A 24,981-nucleotide genomic window follows, 5' to 3' on the forward strand; every position below is an offset into this window, starting at 1 on the left:
CATTTCTCATTCCTCTTACATACTTTTTAAATAAATGGCCAATTTAGTGGCTGTTTCTCATGGCCTATGCTCTCCTTGGTTCTTTTTTTTTTTTTTTTTTAAGTTTTATTTAGTTTGTTTAGAGAGAGAAAGAGAACAAGTTGGGGAAGGGCAGAGAGAGGACAGAAGATTTGAAGCAGGCTCTGTGCTAAAAGCAAAGAGCCCGACTGGGGGCTTGAACTCACAAACTGTGAGATCATGACCTGAGCTGAAGTCGGATGCTTAACCACCTGAGCCACCCAGGTGCCCCTCCTTGGTTCTTTTAGTCTAGTTTTTTCTCCATAACTCTAACAAAGCTACTAGGAAATCAACAAGGGTGCTCTTGAAAGTAAATTCAGTTAACTTTTTTTACTGTGGCCAAAGTCAACCACCTCCTTCTCATTCAAAGGAGCCCTTCCTTGGGGCGCCTGGGTGGCTCAGTTAAGCGGCCGACTTCAGCTCGGGTCATGATTTCGAGGTCGGTGAGTTTGAGCCCCGCGTCAGGCTCTGTGCTGATAGCTCAGAGCCTGGAGCCTGCTTTGGATTCTGTGTCTCCCTCTCTCTGACCCTCCCCCATTCATGCTCTGTCTCTCTCTGTCTCAAAAAGAAATAAACGTTAAAAAAAAAAAAAATTTCAAAGGAGCCCTTCCTTTGGTCTTTATAATCTATCTTCAGGGTATTTCCTCCTAACTGTTCCTTTCTTCTCTCTTACACTCTACGTATTCCTCTTGTACCAATTAGCAGCTGTGCTTCAAAAATTCAGTCTTCCATTTTCCTATTTTCTCCCCAAAGATACTCCAAAACACTCATTTTCACAATTCCAGCAATAACCTCCAGCTAATAAGTTTCCTGAGATTTTAAAAGAGAACACAAACTAAAATGAATTCTTAATTTTTAAGAATGAGAAACCCTGAAGTTACTGACATAATATTAAAGTTATTCTCTCTGATTTTCTCACTCTTAGATTTTTTTAAATGTCTATTCATTTTTGAGAGAGAGAGTGTAAGTGGGGGAGGGGCAGAGAGAAAGGGGACAGAGGATCTGAAGCGGGCTCTGCGCTGACAGCAGCAAGCCCCATATGGGACTTAAACCCACAAACAGTGAGATTATAACCTGAGCCAAAGTCGGACACTCAAGTGACTGAGCCACCCAGGCACCCCTCACTCTCAGATTTTGTCGTAGACTGTCACTGGAGAGCCATCATGATAGGAGACTTACTGCAAGGAGGATCTGCGTTTTGTGAGATGTGGGTCTCACACCACTGGGGGAGAGGGGTCTCTCCTTAAGACAAGGAATACAAAATAATAGATACAAAATAAGTTAAAAGATTATGGAAAGGGTCTATGCAAGTAAAAGACCCTGCACTTAAGCTTCATTAACTTCACAGAAAATCCACCTTACAGGCGCATAAAATGGTAAAACAAAAATAATAAAATCTGAAATGGTAACATAGCTAAATATAAATAACATTAACCTTAAATTTAATGCAAAGACCAGAGTTTGTGCATTATTGTAGGCAGAAGTTCATTATGAAACACACAGAAAAATATTCAGGTTTTTCCAGGAAAACTATTTCATTAATGCTAAGAAGTGAATACAGAGAAAAAAGCTGTGAATACCTGAAAGTCACATGATACTGATAGACTGCTTCATTATGACACTGTATTTTGATAAGATTCAATCCCAAAGATTGAGGTGTACCTTTTGATCCTTGCTTCACAAAAAGCTCTCTGAAAAATAAACAAAAGCATGCATATATACCCAAAACAAAAGTGCAAACCCATACCACAAGAAAATAAATAAAAAGAAATAAAAAAAACATTGAGGGAAGTAATATTTTACACTTAGCTTACACAAGACACACAAAAGCAAGCTTTGAAGGCTAGAAGCTAAATTCTTAGCAATCTCTAATTAGAGAGGCAAGTTCACCTTCTTTGCTCCAGTAATATAAATGGAATAATCTAGGCCAGATAACTAAGAACACAAAAATTAGTTCCACTAAGATAAACTGCTGCAATATCTTTCCTGGATGACTTCCTTATCTTCAATGTGACAAAGAACTGCTGTGTCTGAATTGAGAAGAGAATGAAAAATCACTTGAATCACTCTCTGGTACATGCTATCTATACCATCAACCCATTTTACTTCATCAGGAATTGTCCCACCTCTTGTCATTCCCCCCACTGGCAAAAAAAAACAACAACAAGAAACACAACAAACAACCCTCCAGTAGCTACCACCCACAAAGGAGCTTAGATACAACAGAAAACAGTGTTTACAATATTATGAGAAGGCCTCTCCCCACACCAATGCCAAGCAGAGAAGGCAGTGCTCCGGACTTACTTTCCCTTGTGTTCTACAGTCCCAAGTAGAGGGTGATCCAGAGAGTGTGGTGAGGATGGGGGCAGAGGTGGTGGTGATGACAGCTGGGCAGGATCCCGAGAAGTCAAGCTGAGAGTAGCAGGAGCCTTGTATACTCCTCTGCCTATACCACCAGCTGCTCTTCCCAAAGGGAATAAAGACATATCCGAATTCCCTCTTCCAAGCATTCTGAAACATTGAAAAGAGAACAAATCAGGATTTTCTTGACCGTCTACAACCCATCTAAATGATTCCTCCAAGTCTACATTCTTTTCCTGGAGGAGTCAGCAACAGGGACCCAACCTTGGGATTCTCTCCAGATCCAATACACCTACATGACTCATTTCGCTAATTTCTATTAATACTGACTCTCAGGGCCAACTTTCATGGAAGAACTGAGGTGGAAGTTAGAATCAGCCAGGTTAAAGAACCACACAATCAGGTTAACTTAACAGAGTAAATGGAGTTGTAAACTGCTCAGTGGAGAACTACTTTTTACCCTTTTCTAATGACTGATTACATCAGTGGCTCCTAATTATTCTTGCAAAATATCCATTCTTTAATATAAAACCATGCATTGTTTATAAGATAATACAACCCTTTTCAGAGTTTCTCTCTGGATTTACAGAGCTATTTCATCTGAATTTGACACTTACCTGAGAAGGCAACTTTACCTACCTATTCCAACCAACACAGGCCTCTGCCATCTTGTTATCCCCAGCTGCCAGCACTGAAGGATCCGGAAAAGTGGGATGGGGTTCTTCTTTGTCCTTGCGTACCATACTGGTAGACAAGCCTCGACCTAAAATGCCTCTACCTGAATGGAAGGGCCAAAACCCAACTATAACTGTGAGCTGAAGATGTTTTAAAGTACAATTATTTTCCTGAAGATAAACTGTACGAATTTAAGAACAAAGCAACCATACATACATACCACCACATTTTTTTTCAAATTAGTTTTTCACATACCTAATGGAGGCATTTCCCGTTTCAGAGGGGTCCGAGACACTGTTTTAAGGCCCAGTCCTCGGAACATGGAGACCAAATCCACACATTCCTATGAAAAGAGTAGAGTTATGCTAAGATATATTTCAAAAGTTATTCTAAGATGCAGAATGTATTTCATTTCTAAAATTAAGTAACAGTGTTATTTCAATGACTGGAAGTGATGCACATTCTGTAATGCACATAGTGAAGTGTTTAAGAAGATGTAATAAAAATCATCTTTGAATTCTATACGTTACAACCATAAAGGAAAAAATGCTTTATAAAAAAATTATAGGTATATTTAATAAACCCTTTAAAAAAGAAAACATTTATTTATTTATTTTGCAGGAGAGTGAACACGCATGGCGGGGGGAGGGGAGGGATGGGAGTGGGAGAGAGAATCCCAAGCAGACTCCATGCTCAGTATGGAGGCCAATTCAGGGCTTGATCCAATGACTTTGAGATCATGACTTGAGCCAAAATCAAGAGTCAGATGCTTAAGGGACTGGGCCACCCAGGCATCCCAATAAACTTTTAATAAACACTTATATAACTACATGTGACTATATATGACATTTATAACTGTGTCATATTAGACTGTCAAGCATATATACAGCTATAGCCCATGATTTGATGTATAGAGTAACAGAGTGCAATTCTTCTAGTTTATTTCCTATACACCCAAGGTAAGAGAAAACACATATACTAGTTAATATATTTTCAGAAAAACTGGATCATTTAAAAGTATCTGAAGTTTGTGGGTTTTTTTTAACGACCTCTAACAAAACTTGGTGTTTTCTTGCGGCAGGTTTGAAAGTTTACTGCTGTTATACCTGTTAGAGCTGCCACTTATAGACTCAAGCAAGTCATCTGAGTAAAAACACAACATAACGTCATCAATTTTTCTTCCTACAGAATATTACATTTGACACTGTCAACTCTTAAAATTGTCATAACTGTTTATCAGCTTCTTCCTATATGTGCTAACTCCTTATTCTTTGAGATTTTTAAATTACAAATACCACTTTTAAAATTACTATATAATTAAGAGATTAAGAATGCATATACATGCAAGAGTACACACATTAAAAGAAATGGCTGAAGATCTTTTTATTTAAGATTTGGGCAAGGAGCCTTCTGGAAAAACTTTCTTAACAATTATTACCTCAGAAGCAGGACTGTCTGCTAATATCACAGAGCCCAACCCAGCATGAAAATCTAAACACTTAGAAAAGAACAACAAGCTATTATCTTTAAACTTGTCATTTGTGTATATGCATTTATATGTATAGATGCTAGGGAACTAAAGCATTTACCCAACTCTATTTATCATTCTTTATGAGGCACTTTTTCTAAACTCTTGCAACTTTAGGATTTGAAACAGATGCCCGGCATGCAATTACTTGTTAAAGAAAAACCAACCCAACCCAACCAACCAACCAAAAAACCCCAACCATTTTTTTTTCATACAGGGCTTCAGTTTTCTAAGCACTTTGAAATCTCTTATTTCCTCTGATGATAAGCTGTATGCTGCTACATCTGCATCCAGACAGGGTCTTACCCTTTGTGCTGGCCCACTCCGTGGGCTTGGTTCCCCTGGCTTCCCAAATACATGGCCTCTGCCTGTAGATCCTGCCCTGCCCAGCGCTGAGTCCAAAGGTTTAGGAGCTTGTGGCCAAGAGCCAGGCATCCGTACACACTGAGATGGGTTCACAGAAGAGCCCCTGAAGGGTGTTCGGACAGGATCCATTCAACGGCTGCAGGGACACTGGTGTCGATCCTATTCTGATAAATTACCTGCCAACATTTCATTTTATAAAGATTAAAGATTCCCAATTGTTTTCCTTCTCCTTCAAGACAGATTCACAAAGCATTAAAAACACAGTTGGGTTTTTTTGTTTTAGAGAGAGAGCGCATGCACACAAAAGCCAGGGGTGGGGGAGGAAAGAGGGAGAATTTTAAGCAGGCTCCACGCTCAGTGAGGAGCCCAATGCAGCTCAATCCCACGATGCTGGGATCATGACCAGAGCTGAAATCAAGAATCAAACTCTCAACTGACGGAGCCACCCAGATGCCCCGGAAATATAGTTTCTTTAGGTCAGACCAGTAATACAACCAGCCTCCTTCCTATATCATGTTCACTTCAAAAGCTCTATTTAGCCCAGAATATTTTGAATATTCTCCATCAGCAAGCCCTTAAAAGCCAAGCTCTCCTCAAAGGTACTTGTATTTTCTACCCAAACAGCCTCTCAGAGAACCCAGTCCTGCGCGTTAACTACCTATTGCACAAGGAAGCACTTTTTATGTATGGACAGGATTTTGGTTTATGAACAAATTCACAGTTAACATAATCATACCACAAAATTATTCTGTCAGTAAATAGTTATGGGTTTTGCTTTGTTTTGGGCCTTCTTTTCTCTACTAGACTCGTAATTTTTTTCCCAGTCTACTTTCACATAAACTATTCCATCTCCCCCTTGATCTCCATAGTTGCTTCTCTGAATCTTTATCCAATTCTTCTCTATAAAACTCTTCTTTCAAACTCTACCAGAACTGAAGTCTCTAGGATGCAGACTCTTCTGCTTTGAGCTTGCAATACCTGTTGAGTCTCATGGGTGACATTTAACACTCTTTTCTCACCCAGGTAACCAGGGATAAGACTCTTCCTGGCTCCTCAAATCTCAGGACCATCAAGCCTCTTCAAAATCACTTTATAATCTATAGAAGTCAGGACTCCTTCTTTAAAGAGCTTCCTTCAATGCCCTGACCCACCCCTGATCCCTTAACTGACAAGGAAACCTCTTAACTTTTGCAAACTTGCCTTAAGTATTAGCTACAAAAAATCAGGCCATCCACATACAGAAAAGACTGACAGAATTCCTAAGTCAATACTACAGATGGTTATAGTTCAGGATCTGGGAAAAAAACAAACAAACAAAAACCACAAAACAAAAAAACAAACTTTTGATTTTTAACTAAACTATAAATGTAAAACTAAAATGGCAGGATATGCCTCCCTTCCTTAAAGGCTACAATAGTACTCCCCTTTAATTGTTTAAACTCCTTTTCAGTTGCCCTGGCCTCCTTGCTCACATCTTCCCAACAGCACCCAAAGAATCAGTTGTCTAACCAGCACACACTGAGAGGCGCTATAATACCTACCAATTACAGGATTTCTGGAATCCTCCTCTTTCTCAGCCCTTCCCTCATCTCCATCATCACTTCTAGGGATTCAGGCTCCTCCTACAGTATGCCCTCCCTTAGTATGGACTTGTCTCCTTTGATTAGTGAGCAGAGAGCCGGTTGGTTACAAGGCGCGATAGGGACGGGCCCCAGGTAGGCCTACCTTCCCGACCTCTCCAGGTGGGAGCTCTGGGCTGGGGAACTATGACTTGGGGCCTAACCAGAAGGGAGGCCTGTGAAGGCGAACCCTACTCTCCCACCCCAGAACAAAGTCCTATTCCCAAAACCAATAGCTCTGTCGGGGTTCCCACTCCCCGTTTCCGTCTAAGTATCTTTCACGCTCTCCTCTGGCCACAAGCTTCCCACCTTTTCCAGTCCTGCGTTCCTCCTACACACCCAGCCTCAAATAACGACTTCCAGCCCCCGCCCTGGCCCCGGCCCCGGCCCCACCGGGGACCCACAGCCCCTCCCGCCTGGGGTTGGGGGGTGGAGGGCAGAGAGTCCGCAGTGGGCCGAAAGGAACCCTCCCCGCCCCCATTCGCCACCTGAAGCTTGAGCGAAAGCCCACCTGGCCTGCCTCGGGAGCAGCTGCGCCTCCCTGGCCTTCCAAACCTGCGTCCCGTCCACTCACCAATCTCCAGCCGTCGCCCCGCTCTGCCGGCCTTCAGGAGAACCCGGTGCTCAACGCCCCCGACACGCCGAAAGGCCCACATGCTCCAGACCAATTTCTGGTCTTCTCGCGAGGCCTCAAGGGCTGAACCCATTGGCTAAACGACGTGCCACTCATATGATGCAGCCATCTCATTGGCTCGTCTCAGAAAAGAACCTCTCCCTTTCTAGCAGCTTCGTTCTACAGAAGGTTCATCCCCAAAGAAGTGCTAGAAATGGGGGTCCGGAAGTTAGGGGTAAATCTAATTAAGTGTGTTTTTTCTAAGCTCTAGACTCCGTTCTGTGGGCAACTCCCGTTAAAAAAATTTGTCCATAATGTAAGTGACTTGCCCCATCCTTCTCAGTTAGAGGATATAGGAATATAGGTGGTGAATAAAGGGTAAACTTGAGTTTACATTCAAACTCAAGGTCACCTGATTATGTGATCTCTGTGCCTCGCTTTCTTTATATATAAGATAGGAATAAAAACATCCATTCACAGGGTTGTATGGAAATACATCATTAATGGGATGATGTATATAAATTACTTACCACAAGATTGCCTGCAATAAATGTTGCTTACTATTATTATGTATGGATGTTTGAATCTGTTAGCCAAGAAAAGCTTTCTCCAAAGTATATAAAAGTATTGGTGGTTAATTTTGCAATTACAGAATATTTTCACCCAAAAAAATAAAGATTTCTCCCCCACTCCAAATATTTTGGCAAATAACTACACCCTTACCTAAACCCAGCTTTTCCAAGGTGGATGGGTTTAAGCTTCAAGAAACCTTGGCTGATGCTGCTGAGACATGCAAATACTCTGCATGAAATAGCACTAGAGAAGGCTTTTCCAAACCTCAGATATTTCATACCTTGTTTTAATCCACACATTCAAGGAATCTCCTCTTTTTCTCAAATCAGAATAGAGTTTGAAAATTATTGGAGCAGGAGGATTTACAAAGCAGGGATCTATCTGCAAGATACCCCTTTACTGTTTGTAGATATTATTTGTTTAACGTTGTAACGTTGTAAGTTCTTCTACCCTACTACCTTCCTGCCTTGCAATGTTAAAATGTTATGTTCTAATAACATATATAGTAGGCAGAATTTTGTTGCCCATGCAAACATTTAGTAGCAAGTGCACTCAAAAACAGTAATAAAAACTGTTTTGTAACCTTGGTAAAGTCCCAACTCCCTGTCCTTCTGGGTACTTTCATCAAACTTCGCATGGAAGATTTATTCCATACCCAGGAAACAATATTTAGGGGCAGGATTCAGCAGATCTTCACAACAACAATTCTCAGGTAATGTTCTGAAGCTGTCAGTTTGGGAACCTAAACCAAGAGCACCATTACTAAGGGTAATGGTAATATGTATTACAAAGGGCATATTTAGGGTTCCTTGTCATGCAAGAGTAGGTGGCCTCTGTACAGTGTTTCTAGCCAATCCATACATTATGAATACTACTTATTTCACCAAAGAAAAATCCATATAGTCTCAGTGTTGAGTGGACATAAAGATGGTTGAAGCTCTCTAAAGTGTGGACATCTGCTTAGAATCTTTCAAAAGCTAATCAACCTTTCCTGGAGTTTATACTCCCTATCAGGGTACTTCACTTGTTAATTAACCATACGTAGGATATCAATTAAAAATAGCACGCATACATCATACTGTCTTAAGTATTTAAAATTAAATTATCAACGATATTTTCATAAAACCAAATTCCATCTACTTAGCCCTGCCAGGCTCTAAAGCTCAGGATGAAGATGACCCTATAACTACCTGCAATCTGATTTTCCCAGGCAATCATGACTTCAAACACTCTGGCCTTTTGTCCTCATAACTACTTCCATTCTGACCACATTTCCAGAGTATTTTTGTTCAGAAAATATAGTCACCACAGCCACAGCATGGTCAAGGGCAGAAAATTACATTGCCTGTTGGGCCTAGAAACTACAGGGAGGATTTACTTGGAAGTAGACCTATGTCTGTAGTACCTCTGGGTTTCAGGTATAAGTAAATACAGATCCTCCCAGGAGAAATATAGCTTCAACCTGGCCTCAAATGTCCCATTAAAAAGTGTCAGTAAATATGAACTCACAAGAAAAATAGATACATACAAAACACATTTAGGGTCAATAAAATGAGTGAACAGTTCTTTTGTTATTTGCAATTTAAATCTAAAACACATATAAACACACACACACACACACACACACACACGGCTCAATAAGAAGACAAAACAATAAAAAAGCAGGGGACAAGTGATTTCAACTGATCTTTCACAAAAGATGATATACAAATGGCTAGTAAGCACATGCAAAATATGCTCAATATCATTAGTCACTAGGGAACTGCAAACTAAAACCACAATTAGATATCATTTCACACCCACCAGAATGCTTATAATAAATAAGACAGATAATACCTGTGATGCTTAATTTTATTAATCAGTTTGACTAGGCCATCTCTGGGGTGCCTAAAGATTTGGTCAAACATTTTGTGTTTTGGATGGGATTAATATTGGAACTGAGAGACTGAATAAAGCAGACTGCCCTCTCTAGTGTAAGTGCGCCTCATCCAATCAGGAGAAGGCCTAATTAGGACAAGAAGTCTGACCCTTTCTGGAAAAAAAGAATTCCTCCTACCTCTCTGCTTTTGAACTGGGATATCCGCTTTTTCCTGCCTTCAGACTCAGACTAAAACATTGACTGTTTCTGGGTCTTGAGCCTGTCAGCTCTCAGACTGAAACAGCACCGTATATGTACCCTAATGGCTGTTTTTCTGGAGAGCCCTGACTAATAACAGATTTTGGAACCATGAAGTGGGGTGCTGTTGTAACAAATACATAAAAGTTTGTAAGTGTTTTTGGAACTGGGTGGTTAGTATAGACGGGAAGAGTTTTGAGGTGCATGCTAGAAAAAGCCTAGATTGCCCTGAAGAAAGTGTTGGTAGAAGCACGGATGTTAATGGTGCTTCTGGTGAGATCTGGGACTGAAATGAGGACCATGTTATTGGAAACTGGAGGAAAGGTAATCCTTGTTATAAAGTGGCAAAGAACTGGGCTGAATTGTGCTCTAGTGTTTTGTAGAAGGTGGAACTCATAAGCAATGAACTTGGATATTTAGCTAAGGAGATTTCTAAGCAAAATGTTGAAAGTGAGACCTGGCTTCTCCTTCCTGCTTCTAGTAAAATGTGAGAGGAGAGAGAGAAATTGAAGGAAAGATTGGGGCACCTGGGTGGCTCAGTCAGTTGGGTGTCTGATTTCAGTTCAGGTCATAATACTGCTTGTGAGTTCAAGCCCCAAGTAGGTCTCTGCGCTGACAGCTCAAAGCCTGGAGCTTGCTTTGCATTCTGTGTCCCTCTCTTGCTTTGCCCCTTCCCTGCTCATTCTCTCTCTCTCTCTCTCTCTCTCTCTTTCTCAAGAGTAAATATACATTAAAAAATTTTTTTTAATTGAATGAAAGATTAAGCAAAAAGGAACTAGAACTTGATGATTTGGAAAGTTCTCAGCCTACCCATATTGCAAAAATGGGAAATCTTGCTCTGGAGACAACACCAAGGGTGTGGCTAGACAATCCAGTCCATTAGGAGATTATCTAAGATTAACTATGGAGTTAATCAGCTATCTCAGCAGAAACTGGGAGTAAAGATGGGATTATAACCAGCAGAGACACTGCCAGTTTGAACCAAAAGGAACAGAGCCTGGATGAAAGAAAGGAAGGCTTTTGGACTTCTGGGACTCTAGAAGACAGGACAATACAGCTATTCAGTCTGCTTTATCCTTTAAGGCGAGGAAAGAATAACCCCAAAGGTGACTCAGAGATGTCAGGGCTGGGACTCACACCCCAATCTGGGAGGGAAAACTGTTTCTTCTTTACAGGTTCACAGCTGGAGAGGACAATTACCTCAGGATGAATCAAACTTGATTTAGATGATATCCAGATGAGACTTTGGACTGGGAGTTAACACTGGAATGGGTTAAAAGTTTAGGGGATGGGGTGCGTACTGGAATGGGATGAATGTGTTTTGCATGTGATAACGACATGCACTTTGGGAAACCATAGGGCAGGAAGTCATGGACTGAATCTTGCCATCCCTAAATTCATACGTTGAAGCCTGACCTCCACTGTCACTGCATTAAGAGACAGGGCCTCTACAAAGATAATTAAAGTTAAATGAAGTCATGAGGGTAGGGGTCCTGCTCTGATAGGATTAAGAAGAGGAAGGGACACCAGAGATCTCTGTTTCTCTCCATGTGAGCAAAGAGGAAAGGCCCTGTGAGGACACAGCAAGAAGGTAGCTGTCTACAAGCCAGGAAGAGGGCTCTCGCCGCAAACCAAATTTGCCAGCACCTTGATCATGGACTTCTAAGCCTCCAGAATTGTAAGAAACAAATGTCTGTTGTTTAAGCACCACTGTCACCACCCTCATATTCTGTGGCATTTTGTTATGGCAGCTGTAGCTGACTAATACAATAATAAATATCAACAAGAATGTGCAAGTGTATGTGCCTGACATTAAGCTTTTTGATTGCTGAGGTGCGCATTTCAAAGACCTCCATCTCAAATACACGTGTTGCCAGCTAAACAACTAGATAAGGAGCCAGGCTGCCTTTATCCATGAAGTTCTTTAGAAAGCCTTGTGGAAGTCTGACTTATTGAGGGCCCCTATTTTTCCCTCCCCACATCCTGATTCCTGCTCTTATGTTTTAAATTCACCAGACAAAGAGTAAACCCACACAATGCCAGCACCCCACCTTTGATCCTAATAAAGGTGGAAGTTCAGGTCCCCCCCTACCCCATACACACACACCTTGTCTCTCTCCTTTCTTTCTCTCCCCTTGACCTTGCTATGTGGCCCTCAGGCATTTTGTATACCCTCCAGGACTTGTGAGTAATAAACAATAAACTTTGTGTTTTGTTTTGTTTTGTTTCAAAGTTCCCTGATGGTTGTTGCTGAGATGGGTCTTATAATGATAAGAACCACAAGGGTGGGTCCAGCCACAACATTAGCTCCAGTCAGGGAAATGTCTGTGGGGGCCCACCACAAGTAGAACAGTGAATGCCAGGTGAGTACCCCCCGGCATTCCTAGCTGACAGCATCACTATCAAGAGGCTCATGTAGCAAAACCAGAATCCCCATATGTGGCTGCTGGGAATGTAAATTGGTGCAACCACTTTGGAAAACATTTGGCAGTTTCTCAAAAAGTTAAACAAAAAATTTCACTTGAACCAAAAATTTCACTTCTTGGTAACTACCTAAGAGAAATGAAAACATATGTCCACCCAATGCACGCACGAGAGTGTTCATAGCAGCATTACTGATTAAAGCCAGAGCATAAAAACAACCTATCATCAACTGGCGAATGGACAAAATGTGGTACATCGAAACAATGAATAAATGTAGCAATAAAAAGGAACAAACTATGCCAGATGCCATGGATAAACCTCAAAAACATTATGTTTAGTGAATTAAGCCAGACACAAGAGACCACATATTGTATGATTCCATTTACATGAAAAGTTTAAAAAAGACAAATGTGTAGAGACAGAATGTCGTCTAGCAGCTGCCCGAGGCTGGGAGCAGGAATGAGGAGGAGTTATTAATGGACCTAAAGGATCTTACTAAGATGATGAAAATGCTTTAAAATTGATTTATGGTGATGTCTTTACTACTCAATAAATTTACCAAAAATTATTGAATTTCATACTTGACTAGGGTAAATTTTTGATATGTAACATAGACCTTAATAAAGCTTTTTAAAAAAACACATTAAGAAATAAGCAGAAACTACAATGAACAGAAAAAGACCCACAAATATCTCAAAATAAGAATCACTAGACACAGTATAAATAAATCTGTAAGATGTTTCAAGAAATGAAAGTGGCAATTAAAATCACGAGTCAAGAGCAAAGTCTATCAAAGTTGACTAAGCAGACTTGAAAAAGAACCAAAATGGAACTTCTAAAGATGAAGACTATAAAAGTTGAAATTAAATATTTAGGAGAAAAATTACACAAGGGGGTAGACATGGCTGAGGGGGGCCATCATGAATTATAAGAATAATCTGCAGTAATTACCCAGAATGTGGCACTGATGGAAAAGCTGAAAGAGAGGTTGAGATACATGGAGAACAAAGTTAGAACAGAGTTTGAGAAGGAGATAATAAAGAGAAAAGAGGAAAAACAATATTTAAAGAGTTAATGGCTGAGAATTCTTCAGAATTGATGAAAGATACAAATCTTAAATTTTTTTTAAGTTTATTTATTTATTTTTGAGAGTGAGTGAGAGAGCAAGCGAGAGAGAGCACAAGGTGGGAGAGGCAGAGAGAGGGAGACACCGAATCTGAAGCAGGCTTCAGGTTCTATGCTGACACCTCAGAGCTTGACACAGGGCTCGAACCCACAAACCAGAAGATCATGACCTGAGCTGAAGTCAGACGCTTAACTGACTGAGCCACCCAGGCACCTCTGAAGAAACAAATCTTAAGAATCAGAAAGCCCAGTGAATCTCAAAAGAAAAGTAAGAAGAAATCTACACTTAGCACATCATACTACATACATACATCACATTGTGCAGCAGAATATCAAAACCAAAGAAAAGATCTAAGAAAAAACACATTCCCTACAAATGAAAGAAAATGGGCTCAACAGAAAAAGCCTGGAAGACAGTGGTATAATATATCCACAGGCCTGAAAAGTTAAGAGGGGAAAAAAAACATGACAAAACACTGTCAACCTAGAAATTGCGTATCTAATGAAATTTTCTTTCCAGAACAAGAGTGTAATAAAACATTCTGAGACAAACACGAAGAGAGATTTACTTCCAACAAACCCTCTCTAACAAATTCTAAACACTAAAATGAAGAAAAATGAACCCAAAAGAAAAATCTGAGATGAAAAAAGGAGTCATAAGGAAAGTAGTTGTCTGAATCAAGTAATAATAATAATGTCTGATAGGTCGGTAGCTTAACAGGAATTCCTCAGAAGGCAGAGCCTGAGATAAAAGTTTAAGTGCAAGGATTTTATTGGTATGTGTGATCTTAGGGAACAAGAGTAAGGGACGGAGGAAATTGTAGGGCAGAAGAGTTCATTCAAAGATACATGATTAATTTGGCCACTGCTACAACGGTCTGGTTGCTCCATTCCTCAGGACCATTTAAGAAACCATATGAAGTACCTATCAAGACTACCCATCTTGGGGTGCCTTGGAGGCTCAGTCGGTTAAGCATCCAACTCTTGATTTGGGCTCAGATCATGATCTCCGGGTCGTGGGATTGAGCCTCACACTGGGCTCTGCACTGAGCATGGAGCCTGCTTAGATTCTCTCTCTCTCTCCGGGGCGCTTGGGTGGCTCAGTCAGTTGAGCGACCGACTTCAGCTCAGGTCATGATCTCACAGTTGTGAGTTCGAGCCCCACGTCGGGCTCTGTGCTGACAGCTCAGAGCCTGGAGCCTGCTTCTGATTCTGTGTCTCCCTCTCTCTCTGCCCCTCCTCCACTCATGTTCTGTCTCTCTCTGTCTCAGAAATAAACATTAAAAAGATTCTCTCTCTCTTTCAGGAAGGGATTGATAGGTGTGGCCAACTGAGGTGCCTGGGTGGCTCAGTCGGTTAAGCATCCAACTCTTGATTTCCATTCAGGTCATGATCTCACATTTCATGGGTTCAAGTCCCTCGTTGGGCTGTGCACTGACAGTGCAGAGCCTGCTTGGGATTCTCTCCCTCTCTGCCCTTCCCCCACTCATGTGCACTGTCTCTCAAAATAAACTTAAAAAAATAGGTGTGGCAAAGGAGATATTCAAATTAGTGAAAGTGTTTTGTAGAAGAGTGTAGTATTAAATACATAATATTATTCATTTGTTAAACTCATGGAACTGTACAACACTGAGAGTGATGCTGATGTAAACTATGGTTCGGTTAATGATAATGTACCAATATTAATTCATCAATTGTATGGAACTGGAGAGTGTTATGCTAAGTGAAATAAGCCATACAGAGAAAGACAGATACCATATGGTTTCACTCTTATGTGGATCCTGAGAAACTTAACAGAAACCCATAGGGGAGGGGAAGGAAAAAAAAAAAAAGAGGTTAGAATGGAAGAGAGCCAAAGCATAAGAGACTCTTAAAAACTGAGAACAAACTGAGGGTTGATGGGGGGTAGGAGGGAGGGGAGGGTGGGTGATGGGTATTGAGGAGGGGGCACCTTTTGGGATGAGCACTGGGTGTTGTATGGAAACCAATTTGACAATAAACTTCATATATTGAAAAAAAATTCATCAATTGTAATAAATGTACTGCACTAATGCACAATGATGCTAATAGGGGAAGTGAGGGTGGAGTTGAGGAGGCTAGGTTATGTAAAAAATCTTTATACTTCCTGCTTAATTCTTTTGTAAAACTAAAAAAAACTCTAAAAATAAAAAGAATTTTTAAAAATTTAAAAAAGATTCTCTCTCTCTCTCCCAGGGGCGCCTGGGAGGCTTAGTCAGTTGAGTGTCCAACTTTGGCTCAGGTTATGGTCTCCTGGTTCATGAGTTTGAGCCCCACATTGGGCTTGCTGCTGTCAGCCTGTCAGTGCAGAGCCCAGTTGGGATCCTCTGTTCCCCTCTCTCTGCTCCTCCTCCACTTGTGCTCTCTCAAAAATAAATAAACATTAAAAAAAAAAAAAAGATTCTCTCTATCTCAGGGTGCCTCGGTGGCTCAGTCAGTTAAGCATTGACTCTTGATTTCGGCTCAGGTCATGATCTCACAGTTTGTGAGTTTGAGCCCCCCATCGGGCTGTCCCCTTCACTCTGCCCCTCACCCACTTGTATTCTCTTTTTCTCAAAATAAATAAACATTAAAAAAAAATGCCCCCCGTCTCTCTCTCTCCCACTCTCTCTCTTCCTCTGCCCCTCCTGGGATTCTCTCTGTCTCTCTGCCCCTTGCTCACTTTCGCCCCCTACCCTCAAAAAAACAACAACAAAAAAAGACTTCATCCTGGGGGGAGGGGACGCTACCTAGGAGAGTAAGGGGGATGCATGTATCCATTGATTCTCTCCTTTCCCTTGGTCAAAGGCTCACCTCATGGAGCGTTAACCCCTCATACCTTCTAGGTGCACCATGCCAGGTGAGAGAGAGCATGTCCCTATGCTCTTCTGTGCTTTGGCATCATCCCCTTCTCAGGGGAGAAGGCAGGGGATGGACAGGGCAAGCCTGAGGCTAGGCATTATCAGATTGTAATTGTGTAGACCTGGTGAGTGCCCACAGAGAACTGTTCACTACAGAGCTGGCTGTATAAAGAGAAGTAAGGCCAAGAGGATTTGTAATGAGACATAAGAGGTGTCCAATACAGTGAAGTTAAAAAAAAAAAAAAGGGAGAGCCAGGAGGTTGAGAAAAATAATAGGTAAGAGGGAGGTAACTAGAATTAAAGCATTATGAAGTTCTGGAGGAGAGTATAATAATTAACTTTACACTCTATAAGTATGCATATTAAAACTTTAAAAAATATTGTTTATTGAAGTATAATTAACATACAACTTAAATTTTTTAATTAAAAATTGAGGTGTAGTTGACATAAAACATTACATTAGTTTCAGGTGCACAGTATAATGATTTGATATTTGTACACATTGTGAAATGATCACACAATAAGTCTAGTTAACATTCGTTACCTTACGTAATCACAAAAAATCATTTATTTTCTTGTGATGAGAACTTTTAAGGTTTACTTTTAGCAACTTTCTTTCTTTGTTTTGAGAGAGAGAGAGAGAGAATACGGGCAAGCAGAGGAGGGACAGATGGAGAGGGAGAGAGAGAATCTCAAGCAGGCTGCACACCCAGCGTAGAGCCTGATGCTGGGCTCGATCTCATAACCGTGAGATCATGATCTGAGCTGAAGAAATCAAGAGTCCCACACTTAACCAACTGAGCCACCCAGGCACCTCCCCTACTTTTTTAAGTAGGCTTCACACCCAGCATGGAGCCCAAGTCAGGGCTTGAACTCACGATTGTGAGATCAAGACCTGGGCTGAGATCAAGAGTTGGATGCTTAACCAACTGAACCACCCAGGTGGCTTCCTCTCTTAACAACTTTCAAATATGCAGTACATATTAACTATAGTCAGCATGCTGTGCATTACATCCCATGACTTATTTATTTTATAATTGGAAATTTGTACATTTTAACACCCTTCATCCTTCTCTCCCACCCTGCCACCCCCATTGCCACCTTTGGCAATCACCAGTCTGTTCTCTGTATCTATCAGCCTGTTTGTATTTTAGATTCCACATATAAGTGAGATCATATGGTATTTGTCTTTCTCTGACTTATTTCACTTAGCATAATACTCTCCAATTCCATCCATGTCATCATAAATGGCAGGATTTCCTTCTTTTTTACAGCTGAATTATATATGTATGTATATATACAGAAATTCCAAATATATATATATATATATATACACACACACACACACACACACACACACACGCACACACACGCACACACACACACACACACACATATTTGGAATTTGGAATTTCTGGATCACATGGATCATGTGGTAGTCCTATTTTAAGAATTGTTTAAACAAGTAAATGCATATATTTCCAATCAGTAGGAGGAAAAATGAGAAAAAACTCAATCCAAACAAAAAGGCAAGAAAGAAGAAAAATAAATCATAGAAAAAATCTGGACAAAGAGAAAGCACAAATTAAATGGTAGAAATAAATCCAACAGTGTTAGTAATTACAATACAAATGGACTGAACTTTCCAAATAAAAGACAAAGATTATTGGGCTAGATTTAAAAAACAAAATCCAGGGGCGCCTGGCTGGCTCAGTCAGTTAAGCCTCCAACTTTGGCTCAGATCATGATCTTGCAGTTCGTGAGTTTGAGTCCCACGTTGGGCTCTGTGCTGACAGCTCAGTAAACATAAAATAAAAAACAAAATCCAAAAAATAAAAAATAAAAAACAAAGTCCAATGATATGGTGTTTAATAAATATTAAGTAGAGATAGACATAAAACATAATAATAGAGGAAGGCTGAAAGTCAAATGCTTTAAAAAAAAAGAAAAGAAAAAAGAAGCTGGTGCTACTGTATCAATTTCAGACAAAATAACCTTAAAGCAAAAGTATTATTAGACAAAAAGTGGGTCAATTAATGTCAGAGGATTCAAGGACAATTCCAAATTTCTATGCATCTAATAACATAGCATCAAAATATGTAAAACAAAAACTGATGAAAACAAAGAGAAATAGAAAAACCTGCCAACAAACTGGAAGTTGACAACATGCATCTCTCAGTAATTGACTGATCAAGTAAACCAAAAAAATCAGTAAGGTTAGAGAAGACTTGAATAACACAGATCACAGGCTTTATTGGTTTTGTTTATGTACTTGTTGTTTAACAAATATTCATATGGAGTTTATTATGTAGCAAGTGCTATTCTATTTCTGTTTTAATGTTTATTTATTTTGGGGGCACCTGGGTGGCTCAGTTGGTTGGGTGTCTGACTTTGGCTCAGGTCATGATCTCGTGGTCCGTGGGTTCGAGCCCCACATCAGGCTCTATGCTGACAGCTCAGAGCCTGGAGCCTGCTTCAGATTTTCTGTGTGTCCTTCTCTCTTTGTCCCTCCCCCACTTGCATTCTGTCTCTCTGTCTCAAAAATAAACAAACATTAAAGATTTTTTTTAAATGTTTATTTTTGAGAGAGGAAGTCAGTAAGAGAAAGGGGTAAGGGCAAAGAGAGGGGGTACAGAGGATCCTAAGCAGGATCCATGCCAGACTCAGGGCTTGAACTCACAAACTGTGAGATCATGACCTGAGCTGAAGTCGGACACTTAACCAACTGAGCCACCCAGGTGCCCTGCAAATGCTATTCTAAAGAAGTTTTGTCAAGAATTGGAAAGAAAGGGCTCTGGTCTGAGTACCTTCCAGAGTCAAGGTGGTGTCATTAATCACTTCAGCTAAATTCAAGGACAAATTTTATAGCATTTTTTCTAATAGGACAACTCCCATCATGAAGATAACTCCCCACGTAGTGCCACACAAACAACAAGCTAATTATCTCCCAGTAATAAAAGACAGGCTCATTTTGAAGAGGTCTCTACAGTTGTCTAAGAGCCACATGATCTACTAGTCATGTTCTCATGGTCTCTTATTTATCACTCACCCCAAAGTACATACAAGTCACTATGATTTGGGGATACAGGCAAGTTAATGCCTGGCTTCCATGTATCAAAAGTATTCATGGTGCTTCTGGAAAAAAAAAAAGCATGGTTTATAATTGTTGGGTTCCCCTAGTAGGACCCTACATCAGTCACAGGTACAGGCTGACAGTATCTCCAATGTGACCTCCCAGCAGGATTGTAATCCTTAGGGTTCATAGTGTTGTTCAAAGAATTGAGTCTAATCCTTGTTTTTGGAGGGACTGCTAGAAGGCAGTCAGTTCACCCTCCTCTACCTGTCCACACCACCAGCCAAGTGGCATTCATCAATCCATCCAGTGGAATGACTGATCAATGGCTACAGGAATGATGGTGAAATCCGGAGGTGCTGATGGGTGCTTCATGTGGAAGGGGAAGAAGCTAGGACTGGCCCCTGCTCTTTCCCATAGACCCTAGCTAAGATTAAAGAGAAAGGTGATCAAATGGAGGTCAGAGCTATCTTGCAGAGGAAGGCCGACTCAGCAGTCAGTTCAGTGTCAAGGGTTTGTGACAGGTGGAGAGAAGCAAGGTGCTTTCCTTTGTGGGGAAGTTCCAGAGGCAGTTCTGACAGACAAAGATAATTAAGGTCTCACCCTCTCCCATGCCTTCTCAGGGACTGAAGTGGTCTTTCCCTGGCAAGTAATTCATTATTCTCTCTCCACTGTTTCCCATTCCAGTAACTGTAAACTTACTATTTGTCACACCAAGACCATTTGTCCAGAACGGTCAGGTACAAGAGGGACAAGGGTAATTTTATAAAATTTAATTGGTTGTGTTCCTAGTGCTGGGTAATTTATTTCACAGCAACTCAGGACAAAAGAAACACCTAACAATCCCATTATTAGTTTGTTGAGGTCCCAGTATCTTAACACATATTTATGTTGTCATAGCTTGTAACCATTTGAAAAAATAATACATATAAATTGGAAGAAAAATAATACTTTAATTCTATTTTTAAGTAACCATAATTATTTGCTAATGGGATATTCTGAGTGCTGTACAAGTTCTCAAACCTTGGAGTCAGATTGGACACCACCATATTCATTGCTTGTTCCACACTGATATTCACACGGTACATGCTTTTTAATCACAGCAACAGCAGGAAACCCAACTTTGCAAAGATATGACATTATTAAAAGGATAATACTCTAATGCTGGAGCCATGATCTACCTTGTACTAGCAGTTCACAGTCTCCTACAGATGTCGAGGGTGCTTCTCTTGAACATTTAAAATAGTCTGTGGTGTCCCATGGGCTTACTGCTGCAGCACCCTGGAGAGCCTCCTGATACAGTTTGGGAACTGGGGTCTAACACAAAATCATTTACTTTTAGGCACAAAATTCTTGGGGGAGGGGTTCAGATTGTCACATTTAATATTCCTTACTAGTGTGAATGTTAACAAACCGTATAACAAGTTAATATTTTAAAAACTTAATCAGCATTAAATTGGAATCCCCAAGGCCCCCTTTTAGCTGGGCAGCCACCAGAGGGTGAAGCTACCAGGTCTTCCAGGGTTGCCTTCAAGAGGAAGAAACATCACATGCATAAGAGAATCTCAAATTCTCAAAGTAGGCCTATGTAACACCCCACCAGTGGTTAAGAAGAAACGATTGCTTTCTAAAACAGTCAAATTTAGTGACCACACTGCCTAACTAACATGCCTGAATCAGGAGGAGGTGATGGAGGTAGGGTCAGAAATCATTTTGAGTTGATTTTTGAAGAATCCACTCCAATGCTCAACAATCACAGATGCCTGTGGATGGTGGATGGTACAGAAGGTCCATCAATAAATACCTTGAGTGGCTTGAGCGCTCACTGCGATCAAAGATACATCATGGTCAGACTGCAAATGTCTGGAAAGCCAGAAACATAACAAATATCAATTTCAAGTGTTACAATGGTCTAGCCAGAGTCAACTGATTGGACTCAGCACTGCAGCAACATTGCAACCTAAAAAAATTATCAACAGTGGTAAGCTACCACCGGTAGCCCCAGGAAGGGGGTCAAATGTTTGATGGTCTCAACTGTCTCACCCTGTGCAATGGGCCTTCCTCACGGAGAGACAAACGGTTCAACTTTTATTATGAGTCACAGGCCTGGCATACAGTAATAGCTGGTGCATCTGAGTCCTTTACTCAGTGCCCAGTTTATGCTGGTGGGTATGCTGCGTGTCTGATTTAATGATGGGTCCACACAGCAAAGGTGACTGGGTGGTGCAGGCTCAACCTGCAGCTTGACTCCAGTCGATCTCAAAGAATGGACCCTCACCATGGGCACTTACACGAATGATCCAAAAATTTCCATCATCAGCCATGATTTGTTTCCATGGTTCATGGCCCCAAAGAGGGAAGTCTTTAATCTGCCAGTCTGTAGTTTTCCAAGTGGCAGACCAAACAGCTAGGCCAGTGTTAACAGCCAGTAGAAATGTAACAACGTTCAACAAGGAGTACTGGCTGGAGCTGTGAGGACAGCTTTGAGTTCTGCCCTCTGAGAGGAGTGACCACATCTGTTTTCCATTCCACGTAGCTGGCACTGGTGCCGACCAGCCACAGCAGTCCAGTGGACATCATGGGTTTCAGCATAGCCAAGCCATCAGTGAACCACGCCCAGGCATTTAGGGGAGCCTTTGTGGATTGAGAGCCCCACTGAGCAAATGGCTTTGCTTTAGCTATGGAGTGGAAGATAACATTTCCCCCAAAGGGATAGATGTTTTCTTCATGTAAAGCTGAAAATGCCATTGAGGCCAGGCAGCTGCAGACTTAAATACACCATTTCCATCACAACAGTGAGACTTGTCGGGCCCTTTCCCAAGTTATTAGTTGTCACAAGGCCACCATCGGTGTGTGTTCTAGCACCTTCAGGCGCTCAGCTTTGACAAGAACTGCTTTTCGAAAGAGGTATACCTCTTAGCCACATTAGGGAGGAAACCCCTCACCTCCACCCCCAACAAGGGGTGCCTCATGGTGAAGGCAGCCTCCTTGGAAAATGATCAATCAGGAAAATGATCATTTAGAGAGATTTTTAGCTCAAAGGGGCCTTAAGGTTATGATGTCCCGCCAAATACTAGCAGTTCCCTGATTCAGCATTCCGGACTGGTCTAATCCCTTTGGGCACTTATGAGCATTCACAGTACATTCATGGAAAACACCAGTGCCAGTTACACACTCAGCAGTGAAAGCCATGAGAACAGTACATGGAATTGGTCCAAAGCCCTGCCTACAAGGTCAATGAGATCCTTTCTTCTCTCTGGAAAAGTGAGGAACGTTCTTCCCTTGGGAGAAAGAAAGGAGACTTGAAAAGTCCTTTTTTTGCACTTGCTCAGGAATATGGTTATCAATTCTTTAGCACACACTTACAACCTACATAATGATAGTCATCCCTTCATTGTTTCAACAAACATTCATTTGGTCCTATTATGTGCAAGGAACTATTTCAAGTTCTGGGGATACACTAACGAGCAAAACAGTCTCTACTGTCACATAGCTTATGTTCTAGAGGGAATATCAAACAAACAAAAAAATAATATGTCAGATGGTGGTAAATGTTATGGAAAAAAGAAAAGCAGGAAAAGGGGCATAAGGAGTGTCTGAGATGGGACTTCACTAATTTATGCAGCACAACCAGGTTATGTTGTCTCAAAGACCGGAAGGAATGAGAAAACAAGATGTGAAGATGTCCAGGAAAGTGGGTTCTAGGTGGGGTTGGGGGGGTGGGGTGGTAATAATGCAAAGACCCTAAAGGTGGAGGCTGCCTGCTCTGTTTCAAAAGTGGCAAGGCCTGTGCGGCTGGAGTTGAGTGACCCGGGAGGGTAGGACATGAGGTCATGAAGGACATGTGAGGGTCCCGTAGGGTCTTGGTAGATTGAACAGACCTGGCTTTTACTCTGAATGAGGTGGAAAGTGGCATGATATGGCACATTTTACCAGGATCTCTCTGGCTGTGTGTTGAGAACAGACTGGGGCAGGGGGGCAGTATAGAGGCAAGAGGATTGTTTAGGAGGTAATCATGAAATCCCAGAAGAGAGAATGCTAGATTGGAAGTGTGGTGAGAAGTGGTAACATTCTGGAGAAATTCTTTTTAATTATGATTTTGAAAAATATAACCACAACACTATTATCACGGCTTAAAAAATAACAACTATTGATATTATCAAGTATCTAGTTGACCTCATGAGTTATTTTTACATGTGTGAGAAATGTCAATGATAAAGCTGGATATTAGTTAAAGCAGTGAAAACAGAGTTATTCAGTAACTACTGACAACAGGGAAAAGAGCTGAGCTCCATTCTGATTTATGAAGAGGCAACTTGGCATTTTAAAGGGAGAATGAAGGCAAAGGGGCAAAACAGGGCCTCATGCTGAAAATTACAAAGGGTTGGTCACTGTCAATGTGATTAGGCCAGCAGTATCTGTTAGCTGGCAATTATGGAAGTTAGGAATCTATCCTCCCAGAGACTGGGAGACAGAAGCCCTCTCCTTCCTGATTATATTTCAAAGGAAGGCTTTCAGGTCCTTGGGACAGAGTTGGGAGTTATAGAAGATATACATACATCTCAAAGGGACAGAGGAAGAATTCACGTTGTAAGCCCTTTTTAGTGAGTGCTCTAAGAAAAAGAGATGGGGCCGACGTCAGGTGTTAGCTGGAGCAAACAGCAGTTGTTGTTGTTGTTGTTGTTGTTTTTTGTTTTGACAGCGCTGAGCTTTTCCAAACAGGAACTCAAAAGGCGCTGGGTTGTCTCAGGGATGAGGCCTTGAGATGTTACATGCCAAGTTAAAATTTGGTCAAGACTCTTAGGGCAGGGGTTTGAAGGGAGTGTTCATGCTGAGAGTTTTCTGCAGTTCTCAGAATCCGTATCACTTAAGGATTGTAACTGATTGACAATTGTCTTAAATTTCTTTTAATCTATAGGGTCCTCCTTCATTTCTCTTTTTTCCCTTACGGTTTGTTGAAGAAATGGAGTCCTGTAGACACAATCAAGATTTTGCAAATTGGACTCTCTTGGGTGATTTTAATGTTTTTTGGGTCCCTGTATTTCCCCAAATTTGGTAGTTAGGGTTGAGTTGCCTAGTAGACATTCAAGAAGAAATGGGAGAGTGGCCAGTTGGATATAGGGCCGGGGGACAGGAGAGATCCAACTGGTGATAATAATTAAAAGTCCTACACATAGTTCAAACCATGATCCTGGCTGTGATTGCTGAGGGGATGAGAGGACAGGAGAAACCCTCTAAGGCCTGAACCCTGGGCACTCCCATGTTTAGAGGTGGGGAGATGGTGAGGGAGGGACTAGGAAGGGTGAGGAGCACATCCAACATGAGACAAGAAGGAACAGTTAGGGCAGTGATTCCAAAGCCAAGAAAAGAAGGTACATAAAGAAGGAAGGAGTGCTCAACTGTGTTAAATGTGGTAACAGATTCAGTCAAGTAAGGAATGCAAATTTACTATTAAGTTTGGTAAAGACGTCACTGGTGACTTTGAGAAGAGCTGATTGTTATGGGTTCAAGAGGGAATGGATGAGAGCAAGTGGAGACAAGTAAAGACAACTCTTTCAAGAAGTTTTACTGAAAAGGAAAGCAGAGGAAAAAG

General features: G+C 41.2%; 1 protein-coding gene across 4 annotated transcripts in view; it reads right to left on the reverse strand.

Moving 5' to 3' along the window:
• Window positions 1-9,348, reverse strand: part of PIWIL2 (piwi like RNA-mediated gene silencing 2) — an 80,947-nt gene extending 71,599 nt beyond the window's left edge. Inside the window, exons 1-6 of one of the 4 annotated variants that reach the window (XM_019828442.3) lie at window positions 7,181-9,348; window positions 4,928-5,163; window positions 3,349-3,436; window positions 3,058-3,196; window positions 2,362-2,568; window positions 1,638-1,748 (exon numbers count right to left, since the gene is read on the reverse strand). In XM_019828442.3, coding sequence (XP_019684001.1) covers window positions 1,638-1,748; window positions 2,362-2,568; window positions 3,058-3,196; window positions 3,349-3,436; window positions 4,928-5,116 — 734 coding nt within the window. In that variant the 5' untranslated portion in view covers window positions 5,117-5,163; window positions 7,181-9,348. Of the gene's footprint in view, window positions 1-1,637; window positions 1,749-2,361; window positions 2,569-3,057; window positions 3,197-3,348; window positions 3,437-4,927; window positions 5,164-6,528; window positions 6,939-7,117 lie in introns of those variants that run through there. The other 3 variants (XM_019828440.3, XM_003984708.6, XM_045055403.1) reach the window with 3 other exon arrangements.
• Between the last annotated feature and the right edge of the window lie 15,633 nt (window positions 9,349-24,981).

This window comes from Felis catus, chromosome B1 (genome assembly GCF_018350175.1).
Source record: "Felis catus isolate Fca126 chromosome B1, F.catus_Fca126_mat1.0, whole genome shotgun sequence".
NCBI lineage: Eukaryota > Metazoa > Chordata > Mammalia > Carnivora > Felidae > Felis > Felis catus.